Raw genomic sequence first — 13,997 nt, 5'->3', positions numbered from 1 at the left:
TTTCAAGTCACGCCCCCGTTACGAAATCCTTGCTAAACGAACCAATATATGTTCCAGTAAAAAAGTTTAGAATGATCGAGCCCCTGACCACCGTATTTCATATCATGGTCCTCCCCCATTACGAAATCCTGGCTACGTGCCTGTCGGCAATTAAATTTTGAATACTAAACTAGACCGTTTCTTGAACCACTCTCTCATCCACAACCTGTTCTTCCTTTTTGGTTTCGCGGGTTTTTCCCCTTCCATGCACAAGCCATTATTATAGCTAAACAAGCTGCTTCAGTGGACATATTTACGCGATCAAACTCAAAATTGAACTGAAGTTTGTACAAACAGTAGAATCGTGTATGGCAGAGAGTTTGCGCAAACACAGTGTTTGCACAAACTTAATGTTTGTACAAACCATGGATCGTCTATGGGCCCCTTTAGTTTTGTCCTATAGTAGTTATGCCCATGGGTGGGGGATGAATGTCGATCGGATTACATTACACTAGAGCAGGGGTGTAGCCAGCAGGTTTATCTAGGAGGGGCAGTTACAATATACAAAGATTAAAAAATTTGAGGCCTGAAAAAACGGAAAATTTTAGTTTCCGTCCGAAAAAATCTATATTTTTTTTAGCTTTTTTCCCCCCATAAATATTATGTACCAGGTAGTTTTTATTATGCCTAACCAAGAACTACTAGCCCGGAAAAAACATAAATTTGTGTATAACTATTTCAATTTAAGCCCTTGTACACAGAACCTATCTACATAAGACTAAGATTTACTGACAAAAATATTTATTTATTATTCGTGATTAAAAAACACCATAATTTTTTTTATTAACAGCTATATCTCACTTCCTGTTTTACACCAAGTATCAAAAAAAATGCAAAACAGAATAAAAGCGTTTTTCATCAAATTTTCCATCCAATAAAAAATATGTTTATTAAAACACTAGTTATAGCATATAAAAATATAAAGTACTTACAAAGCAGTTTAGTACCATTGTTTTATGGCAGTATTTATAGTACCTTGTTAAAACGTTTGTCTTCAAACTGTCAATAAGTCAAATAAATTGTGTAATCTGCTGTCAAAAAAAGTATTTTTCAAAGTCCATATGTTTATTATGCAGTTTATGTTGACACAAATCTAAAGAAGAATTACACACTCGAAAAATTATAAATGGTATTCAATAATATAGTTCCATTATCTAAACCTTTTCCTTTAAATTTGGATATAATTGAAGCACAAGTTTTTTTTTTTTTCATTTGGGTTAAAGAAGCTGCAACTTCCGTAAATTATTAATTATATGTACACTTTGTTATTTTTAAATAACTGAAGCGAAGTAATCTTAGGATAATGTTTTAAAAGTCGGTCATTTGTTGGATCCAGGAAATCATTTGGGGGACACGGATCTCTACTTTTATATTTTTGATTTGATTTTAATTTAGCGTCCCGTTCAGCAGCGAGGCTATATGAGACGTGGACCTACTGATTAACGTGGAATCCGAACCACATGAGCTCCCGCCGGGAATCGAACCCGGGTCTCCCACGCCAAAGGCGCGTACCCTAGCCGCTTAGCCACGAGAGGCCTCTCTTCTTTTATATTCTTTCCACCTCCACTTTCCCGGGTTGTGTAATCGCCGAAGAACCCAGACGCAGAAATATCTGCAGAAGATAATCACTATTGGGTTAGGCACGATTTCTTATAGCTTGGTACAGGTACAAGGCACTGACTCAAATTTGTATCGGTAACAGGTATCAGGTAATAGATAGCCAAAGTACTACCCAAGATAGGTACTGTACAGGTACTGACTAATCAAAGTACCTAAGGTACTATTCTAGGTACAAGATTCTAACAAATTATCTCCCTATCTGGAATAAAAGTAATAACAGAATTCGTCAAATTTTAAATATTTAATAATAATTCAGGGTACGGAATATACTGATTTATTTTACTTGTATAAGTAATAGTTCCATATGTACAGTACATAATAGTGTTACAATTAATTTGGTTTCCTTGAAGTACAAATGACAGAAAATTCAAAAAAAAAATGAGGGGGGAGGAAAGAAAAAGAAAGCTATGCGTAGCTACCAAAAAAATAACAGATTGCAGAAAACTCCAGAATGACGTCAAATTTCACCCTTCTGGAATGTCAAGTTTACAAAACTGAAATGTCAAACGGAGTGACAATCCTTTCAACGTGTCACTAAACGGGTGTCAATGTGACTAAACAAAAGTTCAAAAGAACTTTTTGTGTGTGAGAGAGGAATAACCTCCCAAAATTTGCCGTATAGACCTTGTAACACCCTGTGTATTATTACTAATTTAGCTTACGTCAAGTACAAATGCAATAGAAATGCGAGTTCCAAGAGGCAAAATATATTACACTAAACAACAAAGACATTTGAATCATTAGGTGAAAAGGAAAAAAAAAACATACGTTTTTAAAATTCGTAGGAAACGTTCACTATGTAATACAATATTAATAAGTTTAAAGTGTTCCTATCTTTCCCCACATTTCGTTTTGTAAGCTCCATAATACTTTAAAACACTTAATAAAGCTATATGTACATGTACAGGGTGTTTCAAAACGTATGCGACAAACTTCGGGAGGTTATTCCGGACACAATACATAATTTTGAAACAAACATTTGTAAATAGAAAAGATATGACTTCGACAGTAATTTAGGAAGCCGCACTCTCTACATAGAGTAGTTTTAAAATTATGTTCCCTTGAAATTCAATTTCCTACGCATTCGGCATCTTGCAGCTCCGAAACTAGTTGCACTAAAGTTCAAAAAGTCTTTCTTTCGTGTCCGGAATAATCTTCCGAAAATTGTCGCATAGGTCTTGTAACACGTATTATTACAAATTTAGCTTCCTAAGAACAAATCACTTAGAAAGGAGACAATTCTAACAAACCGCAAAATATGCTATTCTACTACAATAATAAAAACACCTGAATTAGTACGTGAACAATGAAATAAACACATACACGGGAACACACACACACAATATATATATATATATATATATATATATATATATATATATATATATATATACACTCTTGAAATTCATATACAGGAAACTTTCATTATGCAATACAATATTAATACATTTAAAGTGTTCCTATCTTTCTCCACATTTCGTTTCATAAATCTACAGTATATTTACATGTACAGGGTGTTACAATCAGTGGCGGCTTTAGCGGGTAGGCCGGGTAGGCACGGACCCACCCAAAAATTTTGAAAAATATATAAACGCAAGAAGGTACAATAAAGAGTTTAATATATTTTCCATTATTTATATTAATGGTAGATAATTATTTAACAAATAGTATCAACCACTACTGCAAAAGTAATTTCCTACTGTCATTAATCAATCAAATGTGTACAGACGTGTTCAAATTATTAGACTCACGCCCGTAAAATGCAAAGCTGATGTTGGAGCCCTAATTTAGGAGTTCTAAAACATGTGAGTTAAGGGTTAAACCACCAATAGAGGATCCTTCATTTGTTTACTGTACAGTTGAAGTGATGATATCACCGTTGAACAGCAGATGACATTAGTGGAGGAGAAAGTTCTGAAAGTTGTGTTTCAGTTGTATACAGCTATTAAAGAAATGCAATAATCGGCCCCAGCCCGGCCCGGCCCAAAGAAATAACAGAGTCCGAGCCCGGCCCGTGCAGGTCTCTAATACAGCGATTGTGGTTTCTATCAACAAGTTACAGTCTGAAGTGTTGTGGTTGCAGTCGTAAGCAGTTACAACATTCAAAGCGTTCAACAGTTCGAATGGGCCAGTTTAAAGTGATCGTGACGTGTTTTGTGTATTAAAATTTTAGTCTGTGAAGTCCTGTAATCGCTGCATAATGTGAAAACCAGATATCTTTCTCCACGTAAAGTGGAAGTTATCAAAACACTTCTGGCGGAAGGGAGATATACACAACGACAAATTGCTAGTAGAGTTGGTGTAGGGCAAAAATCTGTGAGTAGAATCTCTGTTGCAATTAGCAAAAAGCAAATGTATAAGCAAAAACGGGTTGGGAAGTGTGGGTGAAAATCAAAGCTATTCCTAAGAGGTATCAGAAAACTAAAAAGATTGGCTCTGGGAAACAGAAATGCAAATTCTACAGAGCTGAGCATGGTGCAGACATTTTGCCTGAAAGTATTCAAAGGATTCTTTGTGCTGGGGGAATAAAAGCACGCAAGCCAAGACAGAAATCAAAAATTGCTCCAATCATTTCAAAGAAGCGCCTCGAATTGGCACGAGGCCTGGAACATTGAACTGCTGATGATTGGAGAATAGGTGTTTCAGTGATGAATCATGTGTCTTCGTGTCAGATGAATGTTTACAATATGTGCAACGTCGATCTGGGGAGGAATTCAAGATGGAAATTATCCGACAAACCGTGAAGCATCCTACTTCAGTCAGGGTCTGGGGTGTGATGCCTGTCTTTGGGCCTGGGAAACTATTTTTATCTATATATAGTAGAGGGAACAATGAAGCACGACCAATACCTACAAGTTCAAGAAGAACTGCTTCCCCAGGCTGCAGTCCGGTTTGATGACGCACACTTCATCTTTATGCATGATGAAGCGCCATGCCTCCGGGTCAAAGCTGTGACAAAATTCTACGAGAACAACAAAATTAGTGTTCTTCAGTGGCTGGGCAATACTTCTGATATGAACTCGATTGAAAACCTTTGGAGCTTCATGAATGAAAAGCTTAAGAAGCAGTACATTACAACCAAACATCAGTTGATCGAGAGATCAACAAATTGTGGTATCGTGACTCTGAATTGAAGGTAAAATGTACTAAACTTGTACATACGGAATATTAATCTTTGTATGAGAGACCATTTTCTTATAAGTATTCACTTCATTTTTTATTTCCAATTTGGATTTAATAATAATTATATTTGAGTGTCACGTACGCATTTGTTTTATTGATATTGCAAATAATGTGCCACACCCACTAGAAATAAGGACAGAGTTACAAAGCAGTAATTTGGACTAAGTTCGAACGTGTTTTCTTTGGTAGTATTATAATAACAGTAAAATATTCAGAAACTGAATATTGAGTCTAATAATTTAAACAAGTCTGCATATGTATCCATAAACGAGGGTGCGGGCCTACCCAAAATTAAAATCCTAAAGGCACCCCTGGTTACAATACCAATGCGAAAAACCTTCGGGAGTTTATTCCGGTAACCAAAACAAAAAAAAAGTGTCCCCCAAAGGATACCCGGATAATCTGCCAATCAGAGATGCGTTTCTTTTTGAAATCCCTTGCGCACATAATGCGAAGTTCTCAAAGAAAAAAACTAAATAGAAAAGATATGACTTCGATGGTGATTTATCAAACTGCACTCTCTACGATGGATAGTTTATAAAATATATTTAGGCCTCTAAAGTTTACTTTCCGGCATCTTGTAGCTCCGAAACTAGTTTCACTAAGCTAAAGTTCAGAAGGATTTTTCGTGTGTCCGGAATAACATCCCGAAAATTGCCGTATAGGTATTGTTACACCCTGTAGGCCTTTAATATCATCGATCTTAAAGAAAAAGTCATTAACTGCATTTTTTTTTTTTTTTTTTTTTTTTTTTTTTTTTTTTGTTGATTTTAAGTTATCTGTTATATTGCATCATTTTCAGCATAAGCTTCATGTTGGTAAAGCTATAATCTATATTTGCGAATAGTTAGAGGTTGAAACAGATGCGAACAGTTAGAAGTTGAAACAGATGTATAAATTATAGTTGATGTCTTCTTCAGCATAAAGTGTATGCTAAAAATGATCCATATAACAAATAACTTGAAATCACAAAATTACAGTTAATGACATTTTCCTTAAGATCGACGATATTACTAATTTACCTTCCTTCAAGTAAAAGTGAAACAGAAATGAGACTATTCTAACAAAACAGGCAAAATATGCATATTAGAACCACAACAACAATAATAACATTGAATCATTGGGTTAACAATGGGACAAACACAATACACGTAACCAGTAAGGTTCTTAAAATTAGTCTGCAGAAAACGTTCACTATGCAATACAATAAGAGCAACTACGTATCAACATAATATTAAAAATTTTAAGGATTTCTTATCTTTCTGTACATTTCGTTTCCTAAGTACTGTAATACTTTAGGAAGAACTTACATCATACAAAAGGGAGTCGTAAGTCTTGCAGTATTCTGGAATACGACATAATTTTAATCGTTTTTGAAAATAGTGCTCTCAACGGGTCGGGTCGGGTCAAGGTACAAGCCGACCCAACCCATGACTCGACCCGATCCGTTGAGAGCACTATTTATAAAGAAGTTTTTTTTTTTTCACAAAATGCTGTATGGATTTAGATTTACAGCAGCAAAGTCATTAGCACCATAATTTTCTATGGTAGATAGAATTGAAACTAATTTGTTTCCTCACACAAATCGCTTCTGCATGTTCCCAACTATACTTCTACCAAGTTTTGGTCCATTACGACCTCTCATAACTCCTCCAGAGCCTTAAAAACAACGATATTTTTTGATAATCTGGTACTTACGGATGATGGCGTATACACGTGCCTGCTGTTTGGATTGTGGAAATCTTGCAAGATTTATGACTTACCCTTATAAAATTGTTAGTGTACACTACGCTGTATGTGCACTGTAGTGCATTAGTCAAAATATTTGACGGAAGTATGATCACAATTTGGAAAACAAGCCAATGTTTCTAACGAGAGGGACACTTTAGCTCAAGGTTTGCAAAATAGCTATTTTGGCGTCAGCGAGAGCGATAGTGATAGTCGTTCGATTCGTGTTTGCGTTGTCGTGAACTTACAAGGTTCTGAAATTAAATCCAATTCCACATAAAATTACTAAAGCTAAGTATTTCCAAATTAATATCCTTAAAATACTGCAAGTAATCAAAACTAAACTTACATAACTTTACAATGACTAAAAGCAGCATCGAAAACTAGAATTAGTGTTGCTCAGATTATTATTATTATTATTATTATTATTATTATTATTATTAAGTATTCTGCCTTTCGGCAGGTCCTGGGACTGATGAGGATTAAAAAAAAAAAAAAGATTTGGGTCTGAAAATCTTTCTTTCACTTTTCTCGATCTTCAGCTTCCTCTTTTAGTTCCCAACATTTTCTCCTATCTTTCAAATCATCGATCAGCTGTTCTTCTTCTTCCTATTCCCCGCTTTCCTTCCATCTTTCCTTCTATGGCGGTATGAAGAAAACAATTTCTTCGCTAGATGTGTCCAATCCAATTGGCTTTTCTACGAAGGATAGTGGATAGAAGTGACCCCTTCTCTCTTATCCGTTTTAAAACATCTTCGTTTGTTGCTCTCTCTGTCCATTTTATGTTCTCCATCTTCCTCCAACTCCACATTTTGAAGCTCTCTAAATATTTCTTCCTTAACTTCCGTAATCTACAAAGTACAGTCCAATGCTCCATATATAGCACTTGACCAACTTCTTCTTAAGTCCAATATTGAGCCTGCTAGTTAAGAGTGATCTTTTCTTGTTGAATACTTCTTAAGCTATGGCAATTCTTGATGTGATGTCTTTGGTGCAGTAAGCGTCTCTCGTCAAAATACTTCCCAGATACTTGAAATTATCGACCTCTTCAAATTATCTTTGTCAACTATTTTGTCAATCATCTCCTGTAGTCCTCCTTCGGTTTTAGCCATTATAACCGTATCATCTGCATACCTGATCTTGTTAATGATCTACCCTCCAATCTTGAAATCTCCAATGTCCATTAATGCTTCCTTCATTCACTGTAAATGTTGAATAATTGGGGCGACAAACTACATCCTTGTCTGACTCCTCTTCCAATCTTCACACTATTGGTTTCTCCTTCATTCAAGCGCAACTTCACTCGTTGTCCTATGTACATATTTTGAATGAGTCGTCGATCTCTCCAGTTGACTCCGATATCTGTAAGTATTTTCAGAAGTTTCGTCCAATTGACTCGGTCGAAAGCTTTTCGCCAGTCGATGAAGCACAAACACAACTCTTCCTTTACATCAAAAATTCTTTCTGATATAATTCTCATCAATCCAATAACATCTCTGGTGCCTTTTCCTTTCCGGAATACAAACTGATCTTCTTCCAACCTCTCATCTATCTTACTTTTCATCCGCCGGTTCAGTATGCGTGCAATGATCTTTCCAGTGTGGGAAATCAGGCTAATGGTTCTGTGATCGCTGCGCTTCTTTGCTTGATTTTTCTTGGGCAATGCAATCATTGTAACATCAAGAAAATCCCCTGGTCATTCTCCACTCAGGTAGATCTTGTTAATAAGTGAAGTCAGTGCTTTCACTGCGTTGTCTCCTAATCCCTTGAGCAAATCTACTTGTATGTCGTCGTCTTCAGTGGCCTTTCTGTACCTGTCTAATCCTGTACCATTAAGTTTTGTACTTTACTGTGTCTTGTTGGTAATTTTATCCACGCAGTTACAATAGACACCTTCTTCGTCATGAATAACCAATTCAATTAGCTTTGATACATCGTTCAGCAAGATTCTTACTCTTGATAAGTCCCTTGTTGAATTTTCACCCTCGGTTTTGATGTCTTTGGTTTTCTTCTGTTTTGAGCTTCGATTATTCTTGGGGGATTTCGGATTTGCAATGATCGCGTGTGTCTCGGATCAACAAGTTCTGGTAACAGACACTCAACATAAAATTGTTGTAGCTGTTTTTCCATGTTCTTCATCCAGAATTCATCATCCCTCTGGATATATTCGATTTTAACACCTTTCTGTGTCCACAGAGCGAAGATACAGTACCTCCTCCGTGTTACATGAAGTTGTCCCTGCACTTGGTAGTAGTAATTGTGGTTGGTGTTTACTGTATTGGTGTTAAGGTCCTTGTCAAATTTCCAGAAAGTTACTTTTCTGGTCCTTATGGCATCTGATGGTGTTACATGCTTCACAGAAAAGGGACACTTAACTTCTAAAATGCCATCTTCACCTACCAGGCCGTCTGGTGACGCTCCTAAATACGGAATGGTGGAATCAACAAACAGGCCGCACCGTGTTATTGTCACGTTCACTGCCTTCTCTACGTGATCAATGGCTGTAATTTCCTTTTCTCTACCGTATTGCATTGCCTCCGAGTCCCAATCTCTATAGAGTAACGTTTGAACTAGTTTCTCGCACCCGGTGTGAGGCTTCCTCTTGCACACTACACCGAAATGAGATGCTGTAAGTAACTTACGCCTCTCCTGCTTCCAAAGCCCGCTGTTCCTCTGCATTACAGTGCTCCTTTCTAGCTCTCGACGTTCCTCTTCTGTGCGTGCCAATGACTGCAAGAATTCTTGACAACGTTGCTGGAGGACATCAGGCGGAAGATCTGGTTTTTGGGCATTTGGACCGTAGTCCTTGTCAAGTTTATTGCCAACGGACGTATCCTCAAGTCGCAACTTCTTCCTGCTCCTGGGATGCTCCCGGTTCTTCGAGAGACTTAGCTTTCGTTTTCGCCTTGACTCTAACAATTTCGTGTAAACCCCTGGACTTTTCTCGGCACACATTTGTTTGTGTAGGCTATACAGTGGGGTGTGGGTGTTGTAAGAAACCAGAGCAGCGGAGCATCTAGCCATGTAAGACCTTTTTAACCCATAGTTTACTCGTTTGCCACCAAGAAACTTTGCTATTATGGAGTTGAACTGTTCTACAGGGTTGCTGTCTAAATTCTTGAGAAGACTTCTGCAGTGAATTGCTAGTTGACCAACTGCTTCCATGACTAGCGAGTACAACCCAGCTGCCTTAAGTTCCGGAACAATATTAATTTCTTCTGCAGATCTTCCAGAGCAGAAGTAGCCACGCTCGACGCAGTGCAAATGTTCCCCGAACACATGGCTTGGCCCGTTGAGAAGATCTTTATATAATTCTGTGTGTCGAGAAGAAGGGGTCAAACCATCCTGGCTAGCACGATGTTTCACGGCCTTCGTCACCGCTCTTCGCAACCTCAGGATGCTGGCACCAATTTTTTTTCTGAGGTTAACATTCTTTAATTTGCCATCAGTGCTGATTAGTCTCAGTTTCTTGCAATAGTTCCGCAGTAAGTGATTGGTACACTCTACTTTTTCTACTGTAATGGTGGTGTAAGGCCTCGCTTCCAGAATTTTTGCATATACGCTAGAATCCCCATCAGCCACAAGAGTAGCATACTTTACATCGTACAGTTCTTCGCTTCTTCTAAAGCCCTCCACAATTATATCTGATTCCATGCTCGTGGATGTTTGCGTCCAGTTCTTGAAACAGCGATGCGGCCGTACTTCCTCACTCCTGGAAGCTGCCCTGGCGCACATTGTGCAGTACTTGTTTCTCACACCGAGGAACAGCACCTTCTTGGTGTAGAAACCGACGATGGCAGCCTGTGGAGCACAGTGAGATATAATTATTTTACATGAAGAGATCTGCAATTATTACATAAAATACGTTATGAATTTTGTACATATATAAGAAAATATCAATTTAAAATCTTAGGTGCACATTTACGGGCTAATAAATACAAACGTAGCTTTTCCGTAAACTGCGGCTGTAATCGTTAGAAAAAGTTCTCAATAGAAAGCAATAGGACTAGATAATCATTTGTAAGGCATGACACAAAGATTAATTTAAGCTTCTTAACATATGTCGCTAAAATTAAATCTTGCTAAATCGGTAAAAATAAGGGCAACATAAGTTTTCTCAAATGGAAGATCCCGTTTTTCTAATTGCAAACTCGGATTCGAAGCGTAAAAATAATTTGAAAATATTTTAAATTTAGTACTTTCGAGTCCTTATAGATGGTTGTGTAATAGTTAAGAAAATGACGTATAATGACTGGTGCCAATGCTTCGATACGCATGCTACCACAAACCTATCACAAATCAAAGTTTTTCACCTTCAAAAGATATACTAGATAGTACTAGATTAACGCAACCCTCTGGTATATGAAATGAATCCGCAGACCGCTCATATGAATTAAACATTATGAATATATGTGTATTCCATGTTAAATACTTGCAATTCCTGTATTCTTAGCTACGGAATAATAATGGTATTCCACCGTAGTATACCAAACATCCTTTGAAAAGCATATTCTAAATAATAACTGATATTCAAATGTACGAAATTGTGCTTAATTACATACATACCTATTATTAACTTATGCTAACTATGGATTAGATAATGAATATCTCCACTCCATATTAAATTTTATTCAGTTACTTTCCAATAAATGGAGCGCACAGAACTAGATATCATGGCCGTGTTCTTAACATCATCATGGCCTTGATACAGCGAGAATATTTGTTATTTATTATTGTTAGTGTAAATTAGTTCGGTCCCGTTGTTTGTGGTCAGAAATGCATTTATTTCTGTTCAACAGGAATGAACAGATTAATTTAAGTAGTGTCCATCGCTGGCTACTAGTTTTTCCCACCTTTCAGGCAATTTTGGAATTCAAACTCGAAAGTAGATCTCGTCCTTTGAGGCGATCCAAGTTAGGAACCAACATTCATGACAACAAGAGCTATTTTTTTTCTTTCTTTTCTTTTCTTTTTTCTTTCTTTCTTTTCTTTTTCTTTCTTTTTTTTTTAAATGGAGAGAACTAATTTGTACGCCCAATTATTAGTTCAAGGAAGGGACACAAGGAGGGATATGTGGGGAGGCTGGGGAAAACCAGGGAAAATCTCAGTTAGGACGGTCGGTCCGAGCAGCGTTCGTATCTACGCTCGACCTAACCAAAAGTTGCTTGACAGGAGACGCTACCGCTATACAACCAACTGGGTGAAGATACTGCGAGAAATTGCACCTAGTTACGCTGGCTACTAAATCAACGCATACTGTATATTTATGGTGCGTGTGATTACTGCGTTGCCCCTATGTATGATGGACATAGGGTAACGTAGCGTGTCAATCTGCAATCAGCACTAGTATCACTGGCGCCAAGCACATGGGGGCAAAGGAGCGTGTGCCCCAAGGACTTATCTGCATGGGGACATGCACCCAAGGAACTTGTGGTCAGAACATTCTCTTTCGTGAAAACCAGAGACCTTGCCGTCTCGTGTAACGTTTAATTGAAATTTCCCGGCTCGTTTAAATTTACCGCGACTAGTTATTTTAATTTCTTCCTTTTAATTTTAACTTAGTATATAATAATACGATTCGACATTTTGTAAATATTCTAATAGCTAATTCAGTTTTTTTTTTTTTTTTTTTTTTTGCACGCTCAATAAACTGTCATCCCTCATCAAATTTCAAATCCTAGGAGAAACTGGAAATTTGAATTTCTGGTAATATTTTAAGATTTATTGATAATTTGCGTAATTCTCTCAGAGTTGCAATACTTCTCCAAACGAAACGTTCTGAAGATAATTTGCTTGCCAATTCAATTTTTATATGCTGCATAACATGCCATTTTTAAAATCTTAATATTAAACATCTAAGTCTATGAAGACAGAGTTCCGTTTGTACAAATTTCATTATATATATATATATATATATATATATATATATATATATATATATATATATATATATATATATATATATATATATATATATATTAGTGCTCCCAAGGGAATTTATCAAACTCGGCGCCGGTTACTAGCATCACTGCTATATTTCAATGCAATCTTCCAACCTACTGAACAATATTACTGTCTACTTGTAGCCCTACTTACCGTGCCAGACATGGAGTTGTAGTTACATCCATATGAACGCTTTTGCCCAACTACCATCTGCTACCACAGTGAGGAGAGGCATTCCTTCGCTGTCAACGTCTCCCCTCTCCACAGCCAATGCGATCTCCTTATCCACAGCTACCTGCATCTCTCTCGTTGCTGCTGCTTCCCATCCATCGCAAACTTTCTCGTGATATCTGTCATAGGTTTTATTAGACATGGACGGAATATCCAGAGCAGCACTGAATTCCTGAAGCTGGGAGTGTCCTGCACCAATTGCCATCGCACCACAAACTGCTGCAGTGTTCACATCCATTCTCACTGAATTTGGGTTCTGCGTGGACACGGTAGAAACTAGAGATGCAAGGGCTCGGAAAAAAACCGGCTTTTTTGGAAAAAAACTCGGTTTTTTCTGCTTTGCTTTTTTGCTTGGGAAATTTTGGGCTTTTTTCAAAATTCTGCTTTAAATCGATAAAGCAGACTTTGTTTCGCTTCTCTATAACACAGAAAGTCATTTAATTAGTGGTTGATGCCGATAATAATATAAAACCTCGAAAGTAAACCATGAATTTCGAAAAGATATTTTAAACAATTTTACTTCAACATTTTTACATTATGAATTCCAAAGGATTAACCAATGTATATAATAAACACATTTTAACCTCCTATATACAAAAGTAAGCAGAGTTGGCAAGAGCCATGGTTGTTTCTGAAAATGCCAAAAACCCGTTTTGGGGGGGCAGTTTAAACCAGGCTTTTTTGGGGTTTAAACCAGGTTTTTTGATTTAGATATTTTGCTTTATGTATTTGTATTACATATTCACAGAAATAAGTTTGTTTCGCCTTGGTGTTATTATTCAACAACGGGGTTATGCTGGAAGAGGTCCCATAAGCTTAAAGAAGTCCGGTCAGTAAATTTCTTAAATTGAGAAACTCCCGCCCTAGCCATCGATAAAATCCCGTCATTCTTTTAAATGTAAAACAATAACGGGAAAATCCTGTAAAATTTAATTTGCATGTAAAATTTAAAGGTCAACGTATTATAATCAGTACGCTAAAACTGAGTGACACACAATCATAGTCAACGTCTTGCGAATAAAATCAGAAAAATATACACACTGCTGAACAAGACTGCACTTATTTAATATAAAAACACATTTACACTTGACGTTTCGATCTTCTATCCAAGATCCTCATCAGACGTGAGTGTACGTCTGATGAGGATCTTGGATAGAAGATCGAAACGTCACGTGTAAATGTGTTTTTATATTAAATAAGTGCAGTCTTGTTCAGCAGTGTGTTTATTTTTCTAAAACTGAGGTATTAAATTA

At 37.0% G+C, this 13,997-nt stretch overlaps 1 protein-coding gene across 1 annotated transcript; it reads right to left on the bottom strand.

Moving 5' to 3' along the window:
* Positions 1-734: 734 nt before the first annotated feature.
* Positions 735-13,746, bottom strand: LOC145677237 (uncharacterized). The gene is given in 3 exon segments (XM_081747836.1): positions 735-10,371; positions 12,667-12,711; positions 12,713-13,746. Coding segments are annotated over 3 exon segments (2,166 nt in total). The 5' UTR covers positions 12,983-13,746; the 3' UTR covers positions 735-8,520.
* Between the last annotated feature and the right edge of the window lie 251 nt (positions 13,747-13,997).

The sequence above is a fragment of the Thermobia domestica genome, unplaced genomic scaffold (assembly GCF_964235325.1).
Source record: "Thermobia domestica unplaced genomic scaffold, izTheDome1.hap1.1 HAP1_SCAFFOLD_722, whole genome shotgun sequence".
NCBI lineage: Eukaryota > Metazoa > Arthropoda > Insecta > Zygentoma > Lepismatidae > Thermobia > Thermobia domestica.
This window is presented reverse-complemented; position numbering and strand designations above follow the sequence as displayed.